The sequence below is a fragment of the Trematomus bernacchii genome, unplaced genomic scaffold (assembly GCF_902827165.1).
Source record: "Trematomus bernacchii unplaced genomic scaffold, fTreBer1.1, whole genome shotgun sequence".
In the NCBI taxonomy this organism is placed as follows: domain Eukaryota; kingdom Metazoa; phylum Chordata; class Actinopteri; order Perciformes; family Nototheniidae; genus Trematomus; species Trematomus bernacchii.
Genome location: NW_022987409.1, coordinates 3,814,153 through 3,830,200, shown reverse-complemented (window position 1 = coordinate 3,830,200; position 16,048 = coordinate 3,814,153). Strand labels below are relative to the sequence as shown.

Genomic DNA, 16,048 nt, shown 5'->3' with positions numbered 1-16,048 from the left:
CCAACGGCGTCAAGTTTGAGACATGGAGAGTTTTCTTGACACAAAAGCAACACTTCATCCTTTAACTTAGAACTAACATTATTATTTCTTAATTGAACAAGAACCATGCATACAATAACATTATCTCTTAAGAGAAGAGATGACTCATGCCAGATTTGAGCTAATAGCTTATTTCCATCTGCAGTCCTTTCACTGAAGAGAAAGGGGATAAAAAAACGTAATCTGAAAGTAAAAATAAATATGTGTCCCTTTGAGACATATTGAAGAAGTTTGAAGTCGCATAAAATGGAAATACTCAAGTACAAGTATCTCAAATATGTACCTAAATATAGCACTTGAGTAAATAGACTTACTTACATTCACTATCAATAATAATAATACGGAAAAAAAACTAACCAAAGAATGAGTTGATGCTGTGGCTCCATGATATTTTGCATGAAGACAGGATGAAACAAAGTAGATACAAAGTACAGCATGTGCGTCTTCGGGGTTATTTCAGATACAGATGGTAGAAGAGACAGCTTTAATCTCGCAGTAACATTGAGTTATGAATCACTTACATCCTCGTTGGTGGTCTGGTTGAGGGAGATCAGGTAGGTGTGGAAGCCGGTCAGTCCCACCACCGACCACAGGGTGAAGAAACACACCAACACCTCCAGCACCGTGGGGAACAGTTAAGAAAAAAGCAACAGATGTTTCCTGCCCGACACGCGGTCACTGATTAAACAGCGGACAGCAGATGACGGCAGACAATTATGCAACATGAATAATGACAGTTTTTTTTTTTAAAGGATCAAAGGCAGGAAGCTTTAACATTTTAAAAAGACAGAAATGGCCAGCTGGAATTTAGCTCTTATCCATATGCTATCTTTAGTCATGCTGGCTGGGGTTATTTAAAATACAATAAGAGCAGGGCAGAGTTAGTAATGTTAGCTTAAACTCTAATAGCAATAGGTTACTATTGAAGCTATTCACCAATAAATGGTCATGCTAAAAGATGGAGCTTATGTAGAAGTAGAATTTTTTTTTTGGAATCCACTGCTGTGTTTTTGGTTTTGAATAGGCCACGAAAAGACGTTAAAAAATCAAAGCTTGACAGGCCTGCAAAGCTATTATGTGATTCTCACTGATCAGGGGTAGGTTTAGGAAACAGTAATAGCCAGGGTGTGATATTTGAAAGAATCTGGATGTCTTTCCATTTCCTTTTCTAGGAAATCTGACAAACATAATCCACACAGCAGCTGTTTTTGTGGCCAGAGCCTAAAAGGATATGTTCCAGGTGTTTCCTTCAAAGTGTTCAAAAAGCCTTTATCCACTGAACCTGTGAACAGAGCAAAACAGAGGGAAGTTAGGAAAAAAAGCTTTCTAAAAATTCAACTGCTTCCCTACTAATTTGTCCTCTACTGAAGAGCACATTACTGCAGTATTAAGATAACAGGCTCAGAGATAATGATCCTGACTAGAAACACGGTTTCCTCATCTCTCTGTCGCCTCGCTGCCTTGTTGGGTAGAACAAGGAAGCAGGAGGCAGGTGATGAAAGAGGAATCATGTCAGGTTGTCGCTTGCTGTTACGTGTCATGTCTCGCTGCAGGAAAAGCTGGTCTGAACGAGGTCATAGTTGCTGCTCATGTACATGAGTCTGCAAAAACTCTGGAAGCCGCCAATGAGTTTGTGTCAAAGGTTGTTCTTCCTGTTTTACCACAATCTTTCTATTCATACTCTAATCTCCTAGACGTTTGTTCCTTCTTATTGCACAAACGACTGACAGGATACTCACGCATCACCACGTGGACGATGTCGAAGGTGAAGATGTAAATGGTGAGCAGGGAGAGCGACAGGGTGAACATGTAGAAGTATCGGTAGTTCCTCTTGCCCACACAGTTGCCTACCCATGGACAGTGGTGATCAAAACGGTCTGTAAAAAAAGAAAAAAGGGTGTCTGTTTGAATAGGGAAATTGTACAGGAGCTGCAAAAACAACTTAGAAAACAGATACTTTTGGAAATCAATCGAGTGTTAAAAATACACCGGTATTTCAGTCAAAGAAAGCTTTGAGCAGCAGCTTCTGTAAACCTGCAGTCTAAATATAAGGATCACTTCCTCTTGGCCTCTCCTCTTCTCTTATTTGGAGGAGAGCCAGATGAAAGCAGGACAGGGTCAAACGGACGCAAGGATGGAGTTTCACAACAATATACAGTAAATATAGAGGCAGGAACACAAGACTTGGAGCAACTCGTAGATTCAAAAATAAAAGGATACTTTATATATTTAGAGAGAAGACGTTCCGTGCTGTCCTTCTGTGTTTACATAAATATTTGGTGAACATGACATGTTCAACTTAAATTTGATGCTAAAGTGACTTTTAATAGGGAGAATTGTGTCTCTTTCAGTCTCTGCACCCCGAACTTCTGTTCTTCTTATACAATGTTACTTTTCGTAAATTGCTCGTATAATCTCCAGGGAGAAGTACATAAGATATTACCGCAATAAAAGTAGTATTTTTCCCTCTTATGTCCTCCCATTGGTGATTTACAGATCTTACTGATGGACAGCAAGCATCACCTAATTGCTAACGGTCGCTAACATTAACTGACCTTATCTAGTTAGCCTTTAGCTCAGTTTTTCTACTCATTACATAACTAATGTAATCATAACAAATGAATGTGAACCATTACAGCTGTCTCATCTACGGCAGCAGTGCATAAGGGAAATGCATCACATTTATCTTAAAGCACGTTAATAATGAAATATATTGTATTTTGTCCACTTAAGAGAGAACAAAAATGTGAAGTGTGCTGCAATCCAGAGGTCTGGAGCCGGGCGAGCACTTCACCCCCAGAGATATTGTTTTATTCCTGCATACAGATATAAAACTACTGCCTAAATACTGAGAGACTACAGTATATTGTGCATCAGACATCTCATAATATATTAACTACAGAAGGCTCCGGGTATAAACAAATGTAATTAGTGAAGCAGTTTGTTGTTTTTTTATTATGCTGCATGTTTTGTTTGGGACTTTACCCGCAATAAACAATGTGAGGTTGAGGAGGGAGAGATAGGAGTGCAGAGGGACTGAGGCATGCTGCTGTGTCATGCTTGGACTGTGTGTGTGTGTGTGTGTGTGTGTGTGTGTGTGTGTGTGTGTGTGTGTGTGTGTGTGTGTGTGTGTGTGTGTGTGTGTGTGTGTGTGTGTGTGTGTGTGTGTGTGTGTGTGTGTGTGTGTGTGTGTGTGTGTGTGTGTGTGTGTGTGTGTGTGTGTGTGTGTGTGTGTGTACAGCAGGTGGACACAGATGAACCAGTGTTCACAATGACTGTGCGCTTATTCCCTCACTGAGCCTCCACTGTCTCCTCTTATATCGACTTGGAGTCTACGCTGCCTTTAGACGCATTCCTCACTCATCAGCAGCCAAATCACTTTTATTCTGCCGAGTTGAGAGATGAGACAGCTGCACACACACACACACACACACACACACACACACACACACACACACACACACACACACACACACACACACACACACACACACACACACACACACACACACACACACACACACACACACACACACACACACACACACACACACACACACACACACAACACACACACACACACACACACACACACACACACACACACACACACACACACACACACACACACACACACACACACACACACACACACACACACACACACACACACACACACACACACCAAAATTCAAAGCGCATTCCATAAAAAAAACCACTTTGATCCAGCTTTCTAAAACTTTTGTTTAGTCCAAAAATGTATTTATAAAGCTATGATTTCAAACCTTTTCATTATTGTGACAAACGTATGCAGAGAGGTAATTAAGAGTAGGGCTTCAGAGATAATCCTCACATCACGAAGCTATTTTTCCCCACAGGAACTCACCTTTCTATTTCCGAAAAACTGAAATAAACCGATTTCAATGAGCTGTCTTCTCACTTTGTTCAGCCTTTGACAGCGGATCAGAGGACGTTTCTTTCTTACCGACGCAGTTGTCACAGATGCTGCAGTGAGAAGCCCGAGGAGGTCTGAAGATCTTGCAGGTGTAGCAGTACTTGAGCTTCACGATCTGGTTGTTGATCTGAACGTTGCGGATTCGAGGGGGGGGGTCGCTGCCCCGCGGGGACGTTCCCATTAGCAGCCTCTGCGGATACAAAGAAGAAAAAACATTCATAAGCAGGTGTTGGCAATCTTGATCACACAATGAGCTGGAATGGCATTTGACGAGCAAAGACCTCCTCCACCAAGGCCAATGGTGCATTCAAATGCTCCACGCTTCAGGTGGTCCCATTTCCTAATGTGGGAAGTCGGGCTTTATCTGTTTTATTTGTTCTATGTACTATATATATTCATGTTGCACTGTTGGAAGAGCCTGTGACCTAAGTTTTTCATTGCCATATCTACACTGTAGCTAGTGTGCAAATGACAATAAAGCCTTGAATCTTATGTGTTCATCAGCCTTACGTTTAATGTAAAGCAACATGGACGTGGAAACAACAAGAACATGTGTTGCTTTTTATTGCTCAGAGCGTTTAAACAACACTTATATATTTTCCCAGTTCTTTTTCCGACTCAAGGGGGAGTTTAACTACGTTTTCTGAGTCGGGAACTCACTTTTTTATGATCATTCAGAGCCAAAATGTGTGCAACCAGCACCACTTTCTTATCTACCAATGTGACCTAAAGTCAAACATAATTTGTATATACTATAAATAGGTTCTTCATTGGTCAATGCCTCACCCCAAGACAAGTGTTTATGAAAATAGGGCCAGTAGTTTTTCCATAATCATCTACACTGCTATTAAAAGGTTTTATCTCATGGTTATCTGCTACATACAACAACACTACAAACTATGTCCTCAAAAGTCACAACTAAAATCTCTGAGAATATTTTCACATTAAATGAATAGGTCTTAAACAGGCAGTGAGAAATGTGAGATTCAGTGACAGGGACAAGAAAAATAAGGGATGTAAATCTCGACAGCTGAACCTTGAGGGACAACAGGATTGGCTCGATACAGTATTGATGATGCTGGATTTCTATGTAATCACTGCTGAGCTGTAAATATTATGTATTATTATCAACACTGTGACGCAGTGTCCGGCTCTGTTTGGGCTTCAGCTAACCTTCCTAACACTGACATATCTTGAGGTGAGTAATTTAGATCTTTCTGATTCAGTAGCACTGCAGGAGCTGAGTGCAGAGAGCTAATGACCAGACGGCTGACACCTCTCAGGAGAAATCCTCCATTACCACGCTGCATAGAGAAGCTGTGAATGTGCCGTTAATGGAAAAGAGCATTACGGAGAGCTCATTTGACTTTGTGGGGGTAAATTAAGAAAAGGAATGTGGCATTTGTGGAAATACATTATCAGGAATAAGAAAACGTGTTCAGAGATTAACATAAACTAAAGTGTTTGTTTATCATTTGTATATATTACTGAATCCAAAAATCTGTATTGTAAATTTTTTTTAGTTTGTATGCAAAGCTTCTATAATACATCTAGAGACATAAAGATGGTGAAAATGACTTGATCTGACGGCACAAACTGCTCAGCATCATGAATCTACTGAATGTGGGATTAGTGGCTTTCAGGATAAACCAGCGGAGAATAAACAAATGACTCATCACTCACGGGGGGATGATGCCACTCCCTCGGGTAGCAAAACTCAGTCTGGTAGTGGTATTATATATTCCAAGAGGATGCTTCTCATCCTATTAGCAACTCCCCCCCCGAGGGACTTGTGTCTAACAGGCTTCTTCCATACCTGCCTTCACTACTGGCACGCCCACACACATCACAGCAAACAGATACCATAACACAGTGGAAAATACCCTCCATAGGAGCTGCAATTGAATCTGTGCACATTCTGGATATTAGGTGATGAAGAACCGGCTATTTTGGGAGATTTGCTGAGATGTGTTTGGTGGAATGTAATAATTAGGTGCCTTTACCTGAATATCATTTCATTTGACCGCTTCCCTGATTTAATATATATTTGGGTTTACTGGTGATTTAACAACAAAGTATATTTGTTGTTAAATCGCTCTGGGAACTTGTGATTATGATTTATATTTAAAAGACACAATTATTGGTGGAAGAAATAATTTAGAACTTGAGCAATGTATGTTCATCCAACGTTTTGATGATGATGATGATATCTTACAAATGATATTGTTCTTTTCAATGTGTTTTCCTCACAAATATCACACAAGCATTCGTGTTCCTGTTGTACAGAAACACGTTAGGCAACAATGTGTGTAGCTTTAGGAAAAGATTGCGGTTTGTAAAAGCGTCATTAAAGTACGCAACCTAGGTAACAAAATAGGTTAAAAAATATGTCATCTTTGACTTGGTTTCACTCGGGACTTGACCAGAGGCCTGTACTACGAAGCTGGATTTTCGCTTAGCCGGCTAAATTCAGGGAAATCTCGGGATTTCCGGTCCTACGACGCTGGTTCTCTTTTTAGCAGGCTAGATTTCCATGGTAACTTATGCTGAGCGGCAAACCTGCTCCGGAGCAGGTTAGGTGGCAGGCTAAGAGATCAACTCAGTGAAAGCACCGCCTGCTGACAAATCAGAGCTCCGTGTGCGGAGTTTAAAGCGATCAATTCATATTACAGGATAGAGGAAATACAGAAAAACTGCCGTTCGTGAAAATTAATAGAATATCCCCTCCCATCTTCAGAGCAATCTGACTATTATAATATTAGCGTTAAGAAAGCTTACTTAAATATCTGCCACGACATAAGTAACCGGATCAGAGTAACATTAAGTACAGTCCGCGGCACTGTGAGTGCAGACGTCGATGTGTCTCATTATCATTCATATCATATCACATGATATCACATCATAATGTATCATATATTTCCTTATCTGAGTCAGCTTCTTGAGCCGTATCTGGCCGTGCAACACTCACAGTGTCACATACTGTATGCAGAAGTATTATTTTAAGCAACACATTAAGTTGACGAAACACTCGAGTCAAATGTAATTAAAGTCAGATCGTGTCTTAGACGGGGCAGTGATTTCATAAACCTGTTAATGTACGCATTCAAACACTTTTTCTTTTACCAGCTGTATTCACCTTGCAGGTGCAGCTATGTGGCTTTTATCCTGGATAAAGTGTTTAAGTCATGGATGTTTAAAGTTTAACTTCTTCATATTTGACTAATATTAAAGTTCACTTTTCATTCAGGAAGTATGACGCTGCGCTGTCAGTACACTTGTCCGTGTTTGAGATTGGTCGAATGCTCCAAATACCACCCCTTTTATGTGAACGCGCACCTAACTAGATAGGACACGGCTGGCTTGAGCGATCCACTTGATAACCAGCGTCGTAGTACAGTTTAGCCAGAGCGCGTATGTTTTGGATTGGGCCAACCGGCTAAGGCACACATCAAACATATCCAGGTTAGGTTGAACCAGCTTCGTAGTACAGGCCTCAGGTCTCCGTGATTAAAGCCCTGTGCTTTTTGACCCATCCATCCAGCCCAAAACAACCATAAGTTCACAATAATAATAATAATTCCTAGTGAGATTTCCTTATATGGCTGCATGCAGGAGTTGCACAGGTCATCACGGCCGCAGCTATGACCAGCGAGTCATTGTCATGCTGCGAGTGGTATGAGTCACAGCCATGATGAGGAGTGCTGCCAGATGAATATCCTCAGAGGACCGCCTGCCTCCGCCCTGCTTTTACACCCCCTCCTCTGTCATGAGCCAGCCTTCACCCATGCCTCTCCACCGGAGTGAGAGCACGAGTGATGGCTGAAGGACACAGTGAATCTTTAACAGAGACGACGAGTGAACATTGACCAGCCACACAGGCAGAAGGGGGGGGGGGAAGAATAAAATCTCATTCCTCCAAATAGGAAGAGAGTATGGCCAACCCAGGGAGAAAATATGCACTGCGTTTAATTAGTTGTTTGTGTTTTTGTTTGCAAAGGCTTTGTTGTCAATTTGATGCAGCGTATCGTTTGTGTCATGAAACAACAGGATCCTTTGTAATGAATGTGTGTTAGACTCAGCTCTACATCCACGGGGAGCACGGCCAACCTTCCGCAACATAAAGAATAACAAACATGAATAAACCAACAGGACTGAGGCTGTCTGCTCACTGCTTAACTAGCATATACACTGAAGTATTTATGCCCCCAAAATACTTTCACTTGAGCTACCTCCAACATCATTTAGACTAACAACGAGATGATGTAACAGCAGCATGGACTCTAATACCTTAACATTTTGAATGGATGTAGATAAAGGATTTGTGCCATGTGGCTTTATCAGCACTGATTGTGAATAACAGCCACTCAAGGTGAGGAGCAATCACAGAGGTGAGAACACACGCTACTTCAAACCTGGCAGCAATCTGTAGAGGATCTGAGCTGAAGGTGCATGAAGAAAGATGATACTGGGCTGTTCTTCTATTATCATTATAAGTTGCAGATATTTCATTGCAAACATTAGCATATACAATTGTTGTGTGCTAAAATGCATTCTTCAGATTAGCAGAGACATTTTTACATTTCTTATTCTGGCAAAAGTAAAATAAATATTTCATGTAAAACTAATGGAATCACTCAGTTCACCAGCGAGTCCTCACTGTGTCTGCTGTTGATGTTGGGCAGGTAGTGTACAGCGAGTGTTTACTAAAAACAACTGCCTGCTCAAATGACAACACTATTAGAGTGACCCAAAACAGTGATGTTGCAGCCAGACAGACAAACAATGAGCTGACACGTTATGCGGCAGATTCAGCTGACCCATTTCACACTGACTTCATATTACATTTTAGTCATAAAATATTGATTATAGCAACTTCAAATACATTTTCATCAAAGTACTGACACTATCACAACTCACACTTGATTATGTGAGTCTGCCACACAGGAGGACTTGTTCAGAGGATGTTTTGAGGATTCAAATCTGATCAAATCACACCAACACATTTATATCATGCTTATGAAGTCATGAGTGTTCAATATTATAGAGAAAGATTGGAAGCCAAGTTTCGAGCAGAGTATTGGGGAGACAAGTGTTTTCTAGATTTGAGAGAATACATGTAACTGTCTTTAAACTCACCAATCTCCATCTCAATGAATGTGGCTTCCTCTGGCAGAGCTCGTGGCAGCACCCCGGGGTCGCTGAAGCTCGTCCTCAGCAACATGGCGATGACGAAGAAGAAGAGCACGATGGCGAAAACTGGGACGGAAGGAGACAGATGGACGGCCAGGTACGGACATCTGTGGGAAAACAACGAGGGTGAAGAGCCGGTCAAAAAGCAGGTACGGTTTCTCAGAAAGGTTAAGAGGGGAGGGGAGTATTTTATATAGCATACTATTAGAACAATGTATGTTTTTGATACCTCATTATTTGACCTTTTTGACTGTTGGTTGAACATTTTGTACCTTGGATTTGGGAATGTGATGGACATCAGTTGCTTCCCGCGGGCAGTGAGACTGTTAAACAATTGAACTGCTGAAACAACTTCAAAACATTCATCTGCTACTCAGTAATATGTATCTAATATCTAATATATATCATTCCAATAACTTGTATATAGACTCGTACTGCACTATTCCACATGCTCACTTTATTTTATAACTATTTTTCTTTTTGTATTGCTCTTGCTATCTGTATTGTTATTATGTTGCATTGTTGGAGAAGCCTGTGACATAAGATTTTCAACAACATAATTACTCTGTAGCTATGTCAGTTTGACAATAAAGAACCTTGAACCTTGGACATTTCTCCAACATTTGATAGACAAAAGAAAATAGTTGCCAGAAGAATGTAATTGTTAGTTGTGTAATTTCACACAAAATGATTATTCTTTGAAATGCCATGTGTTTGCATCACATGAATACAGCAGATAAGAGAAGCTGTGGAGTTCATTATGAAAGCGGCCTGTGCAGAGAGGGCATGACACGACAACACACACATTCTGAACTGGTGTTGTGAGCACAAGGTCATGAACCACGAGAGCTGCCCTTTCTCCGGACCGCCCCGAAGTCATGGCCGTGAATAAACAACACCGTGTCACACCTTCTGGAGAAACATTAGCATAACACCGGCCACTGAGACCCCAGCCAGCGGAGCTCCTGTTGCTCAGGGCGATAACAGATGAGCTGCAGAGGCTGCGGTATGGGCATGAAGTTATTAATAGTTAAACTGTGCGGCCTCATCTCCCTGCCAGGTGGACGGGATCATATATTCATAATGCAACACTAATGCTGCTCTACAGGAGAGAAAGGTATTGTGCTACATCCTGTACAAGACTGACTTTTGTTCTGCACGTCATGCATGACACAGACTGCACACAGATGACACACCCTCTGCTTTATTACAGTATATAGACGATGCAAAGGAGGACCATATCAACTCTGCAATATTTGTAAAACTCTCCTCTGAAGAGTCATCAGGCTATATTACATTTACATGTTATTACCTTTTTCTTGAATTAAACATTATTCAGTACGAGTTCAGCAAAACGATTGTTCTAAAGCTGATGACAAAACATAAATCTAAAGTTTTTTGTAAAATAGATTGATTGTTCAAGTTATTTTTCAAGCAGAAATCCAATAAATCCTATGCTTTAATTATTCTTAAATGGTAATAAACTGACCATAATTGGGTACTGCCCTCAAGAGATATTACCTTGGCCATTAATAACTTTTTAACTGAAATGTTACAAACACAATGATCAATTGTTTAAAAACTAATCAGCAGATTAATAGATAAAGAAAGATGGGTTAGAAGCAGCCTCAGGTATAAGTAGTCCGGTTTTTTAAAGGGTTTTTGGGGTGCACAAGGTTCATTTGTGTGGAACATAATATCCAATATTGACAGCAGCCATTTATCCGTATCACATATCAGCCAAACCACGACACAGTTACATAAATGAGGATGAGATATCAATAACTCTCAGGGGGAGAGAACAGCTTGAAAGCAGCACTAATGCATACATATGGTTTCATTTCTCAGTGATTGTTTAGTTTTGATTTGTTTGATCAGACTGAGCAATCTTATATTTGGATACAAATGTGCTGAAATACAGAGCCAATAAACCAAAATGTGTATCTGTCAAAATACATATGGACTGCACTGTAGCTGTACATCATCAGACATCCCATAATAAGTTATTTCATCGAATGAACAGCTATATTTGATCAATAATAAAGCAGTCAAGTTGGTTTCAGCCTCTGTAAAGTGTAGATCTGCTACCTACTCTGTTTTAATTCATTTTAAAGTAATTTGAGTTTCAGACCCTGACAAAAGGTCTATTTAATCACTTCCAGTGCCATCTGTTATTGTTTTGTCCAGGTTGCATTTCGTTCATTTTAACTGCACATATACAGCGTTAAGGGGAAGGATGTAACTAAGTCAACAACTGCCTCAGCTCAACATGGCAGAGAACAAAGTCCACCTGCCTAGCTGCACCTGCTCGTGTAGCTACACCATGCAGGTACATCAGCATACCTGTGCACTTGTGAAACAACACACACAAAAACACAACACCAGCTGAACAGGTCAGAGCAGTTTCCCTGCAGTATCCTTTCTCACACAAATGGAAACTAGGAGCAGCGATTAAATCAATACAGGTTTCCACTGGACCGGCCTGTGAAGTATGTTAGGCCCATTTGAGAGAGCATAGAGCAGCCGGAGGATTCAGACGGAGGAGAGGCAGCCTGCGGGTGAAGTGTAATTCCCGTAATGATGACTGGTAGGTATCGGAGGCACACTCAATCATCGGCTTCCCATCATGCCCCTCCACGTCCTTCCTGGATGTGACCGTTTCCTCTGCTGTGGAGGAGCAGTTGTGTGTGCTGTGTATTCATCAGTCACCACAGAGCAGCAGAAAAAAACTGGACTTAATCGAGCCCATGTGGGGAAAATATTTTCATCAGTGAGGCGATCAATCAGACCACCAAGTGACACTCATGCCACTTACACATTACCTCTCTCTCTGTCTCTCCTTTGAGGCTAACAATAAACTAGCTCCTGTGGTGGAATGCAACTGAGTGCATTATTACCCCAGCCAGCAACACTATGAAAATGCTACTTATGTGTTAAAGGGTTTGTTGGTTGTTTTGAAGCGGGGTTGTATATGATCCATAATGAATGTACTGTATGACCTACAGTACATGTCAAGTGGCACACTCCTAATTATGGGAAACAGACAGGAGTTGGACCACAGGAGCTAAGAAATGTACTTTTGTGGACAGGCGCAGCAGCAAAACACATTTTACCTCTTAAAAAAAAGGCCCACCTATAAATAAAAATTGAAGTGAGTTGGAGTTTTCACTTTATTTGGATATTTTTACCGCATGTCCTTGCTGTCAGATTGCCCTTCCCGACAGAAGCTTTTTTCTATGCTTCGACTCTTCAAAGTCACCAGATTTACCTCGCAGAACACAGAGGTTGCTGGACTATAGCTGCCTTAATCATTTAGTTAGTTTTCTGTTATTGTGTTAGGCTGTTGAATATAAAGCAACCCTTCAAAACACAAAAGTTACAAATGAACCAAAACATAGTTACAGATCGAGGGCAGAGGTAGACCAGCACCTCTGATGTTCTGCAGGGTAACATTACTGTGCTTGTCAAAGGAGTCTTGGAGCTTTGACAAGAGCAACCATCAACACCGAGCAACCTTCCCTGAAACACCAAGTGGGACCAACGTTGCATTTTGGGTAATGCAGGCGCCAGGTTTTACAAAGGAAGGAGAAAGTGTAAAACCAAAAAAAAGGTTTTTAGGGACGATATGAATTCCAAACTGCAACACAGAGATATATTTTCATTTCACTAAAGTGTTTCTTCCATATGACAAAACATTTTGTTTAATCAATGGTCCGTACAAATGTTATAAAATCATTAAGAGGCTATTCCAATATAGAAAATATTGTTTTCATGGCTTAATAAATTGAACCATTAGCTTAAAACCTGCAATCAGCTACCAGTCATGAGAGAAAATAATCACATACACATATGAAAGATACACAGAGTTACACAAGAGATAGTGATAGGTTACATACTGTACAGTACTGCTGATTCTGCAACCAAAGTGTGAAGTTCACGTGTGTGTGTGTGTGTGTGTGTGTGTGTGTGTGTGTGTGTGTGTGTGTGTGTGTGTGTGTGTGTGTGTGTGTGTGTGTGTGTGTGTGTGTGTGTGTGTGTGTGTGTGTGTGTGTGTGATGCATTAAGGAGAGTCTACTGCAGACTTTGATCTAAAGGATTTCCCCTCTTAACTCAGGATGACATGGGTTTAACGATGAGAAGCTTCTTAGTAGGGATATTGCTGAGTTTAAATCACTTTAACTTTTCAGCAATAAATCCACTAAACCCATGATGATGACTTCACCACTTCATGCCTCGGTGACTCATGACATTTTACCTTTGTTGAACATTTCACAGCTTTACATTATAAATACTTAGCAGTTGTAAGCTGTTGGGGATCATTATGAATCATACAAGAGATGAATTATGCACAGTGGGCCTCAGTAACCCCGTCATACAAACATCTGTGGACTGTGACTCTGCCTGTTTCAAAAATAACAAAAGCACAAACTTGCCCTCTCCCTTTTTTCCACAAACAGACATAAAACCTACTTCATTACCCAACTTGGTAAATATTCTGAGTAGAGGAGGGGGTTTCATAATTCCTTTCGTAAGACATCTCAGAGGTCTTTTGCTTTTTTCTGAAGATGTAATCATGCTTCTACAGTTTGAACCTCTCATGCATTACCATTACATTAAACAGTTACCAACGTAACACTACTCTACTGAAAGTGTTTCGAGAATGAAGATTATAACGTTTTATAACCATTTCAATAAACAAATATTCATCCTGCTCCACTAATTTAAAAAATGTCCTTTTTTTTAAATTATATTTTCCTTTTGTTTTGCAAACACAGGACAGATATGTCATAGGCTACCTGTATTATGTAAAGTACAATTCAGTCATATGAGAAACAGGTTAGAAATCTATCAAAATGGTTTGAAAAGCCTTGAAGGAATCAAGAAAAACCTTGAAAGCAGCAGTTAATGTTACAATGTGAACCTTCAAGGTTTTAAAAAGATTGCAAAGTATTCTTTTCTTTTCATAACATTCCATGCTTAGCGCTGTGACTCAGATGTAATGTTAATAAATACGGAAAATCCAGAAACATGTCCTTTAAAACCTGATCCAATAAATGAATGCGTTAAAAAGAGGCTACACTTGAGATGAAGAGGACACCATCTGTTGTCCAGTTTAAATCAGTCATCCTTGTTATGCAATCCTTAAATACCATATGAGAGAGATGAAACATGAGAGCCACGGTCATAGTCCTTTTACCAGGATTAAAGCTAGGATTACAGATGTTGCGTCATAGAATACTGACTAAGAGAAATGAAGAATGATGAGAAATATGATGATTTAATGTTGGCCACATGAAAAAACAATACTACTGAACAACATTAAATATTTAGTCATTTCTAAAGGAAAAATCATCTAAGAGAGCATCTAATTCAAGCCGAACACGTCACAAAACAACGTCAGGAAAAGTGTAAAGTGTGCCTCCCTGTATGGCACAGGTTGTGGGCGAGAATAGCAGCAAAGAGAAGCATCCAGAGAACAAAGCCTGTAGATCACTGTTACAGTAAATGGTGCACGCACTCTGAATAGAGCATAAATCATGTTATTGCTCATTCAGTCAGGGCTGGCGGGTGCTTTCTGATTGGCTAACAGGGGGACAGGGTGGGGTTGGATGCTGAGGGAGGCTCGGTTACAAGATCTCCTCCGACTGCAGCCGCCCGCCCTGCACTACTCAATATGTGTTCACATTTTATAAGGCTGATAGGGCATACGTAAGGATGTAGAGTACAACACAAACACACACACACACAGTCACACACACCAAGGATCACTCTCATTACATGCACATATGCTTCTCTGGCCTCGTAGCTGAGCGTCCTGCAGTGGACAGACAGATGACACACTCTCCTTGTGTTCCAGTTTCTTTTTCCTTCATCCAAGCTCCATAGGTGGCAACGCACATTCACATATGCCTGCATGCACGCACTACATTTACACCAACATACAAATGGGAACTGAACCAGTGAGTATCCAACAGCGAGGAAGCGTTAGTTACCAAAGCACCTTATACAGCATCCAGGTATAATATAAATATGTAAAATCCCATTTCAAAATCAGATCAGTGGGTATTATAAGGGCAGAAACCAACAGCGTGAGGACACACAGCCCTAAAATTGATTCCAGGGGAAAACAGGCTGGGCCCATCTCTTCCCTGAGTAATTTGTTTAGTTGTTCCTAATGGCTTTTTCCATTTGTGTATTCGGGCTGCTCGTTTCCGCAATTTAGCACAAATTAAAGCAGAGAGAAGTCTCCCTGCACGGGGAGCTGATGCCTGGTGATAAAAGTGAGACGTCTGTGTGGATGGTGTTGGATGTGAGCCAGCCAACGCCAAGACACTGCCCTCTCTGTTTACCCATCATGCCCCGCTGCAGCTCACAGATGCACCTCAGGCATGTCAGGAACGAACTCTCCAAAACAAGGAAACGACGCCACAAAGACAGAAGATGTGATGATTAAAGAAGGCTGAACCACAGCTCAATGCACCAACAAGCAAACATTTAAAATCAGATTATAAGGATGCATTGTTGGGCATATTTTGTTTTTAATCAATGCCAAGCCTTTTACATATTGAGTTTTTGATAAATGATGGCCACTGAATGATGTTTTGGAATGGACAATATTATAAATCATATTAGCTGGAGCTGTTAGGAGTACATCTATTGATTGGCTACTATTTTTGAAAATGTATTTATTTCACTCATATTCAGCGCAAGATGAGGGAAACAATCTGCTGAGTTGTTTGCTGGCAAAACAACCATCTAATAATGCTAAGAGTCTATAGTCAAACTGCGGCATGCTAACCCCATAATTACAACTAAACACAAAGTATAGCTGAGCTGATTGAAATGTCATTAGATTCGCAGGTA

The 16,048-nt window shown here is 40.7% G+C and overlaps 1 protein-coding gene across 1 annotated transcript in view; it reads right to left on the bottom strand.

Moving 5' to 3' along the window:
- The window catches only part of zdhhc9 (zinc finger DHHC-type palmitoyltransferase 9), a 35,739-nt gene that overhangs the window by 16,498 nt on the left and 3,193 nt on the right, over positions 1 to 16,048 (bottom strand). Inside the window, 6 exon segments of the mRNA XM_034137323.1 lie at positions 561 to 663; positions 1,273 to 1,321; positions 1,779 to 1,916; positions 4,025 to 4,148; positions 4,150 to 4,184; positions 9,131 to 9,291. Of these exon segments, the coding sequence (XP_033993214.1) occupies positions 561 to 663; positions 1,273 to 1,321; positions 1,779 to 1,916; positions 4,025 to 4,148; positions 4,150 to 4,184; positions 9,131 to 9,291 (610 nt within the window).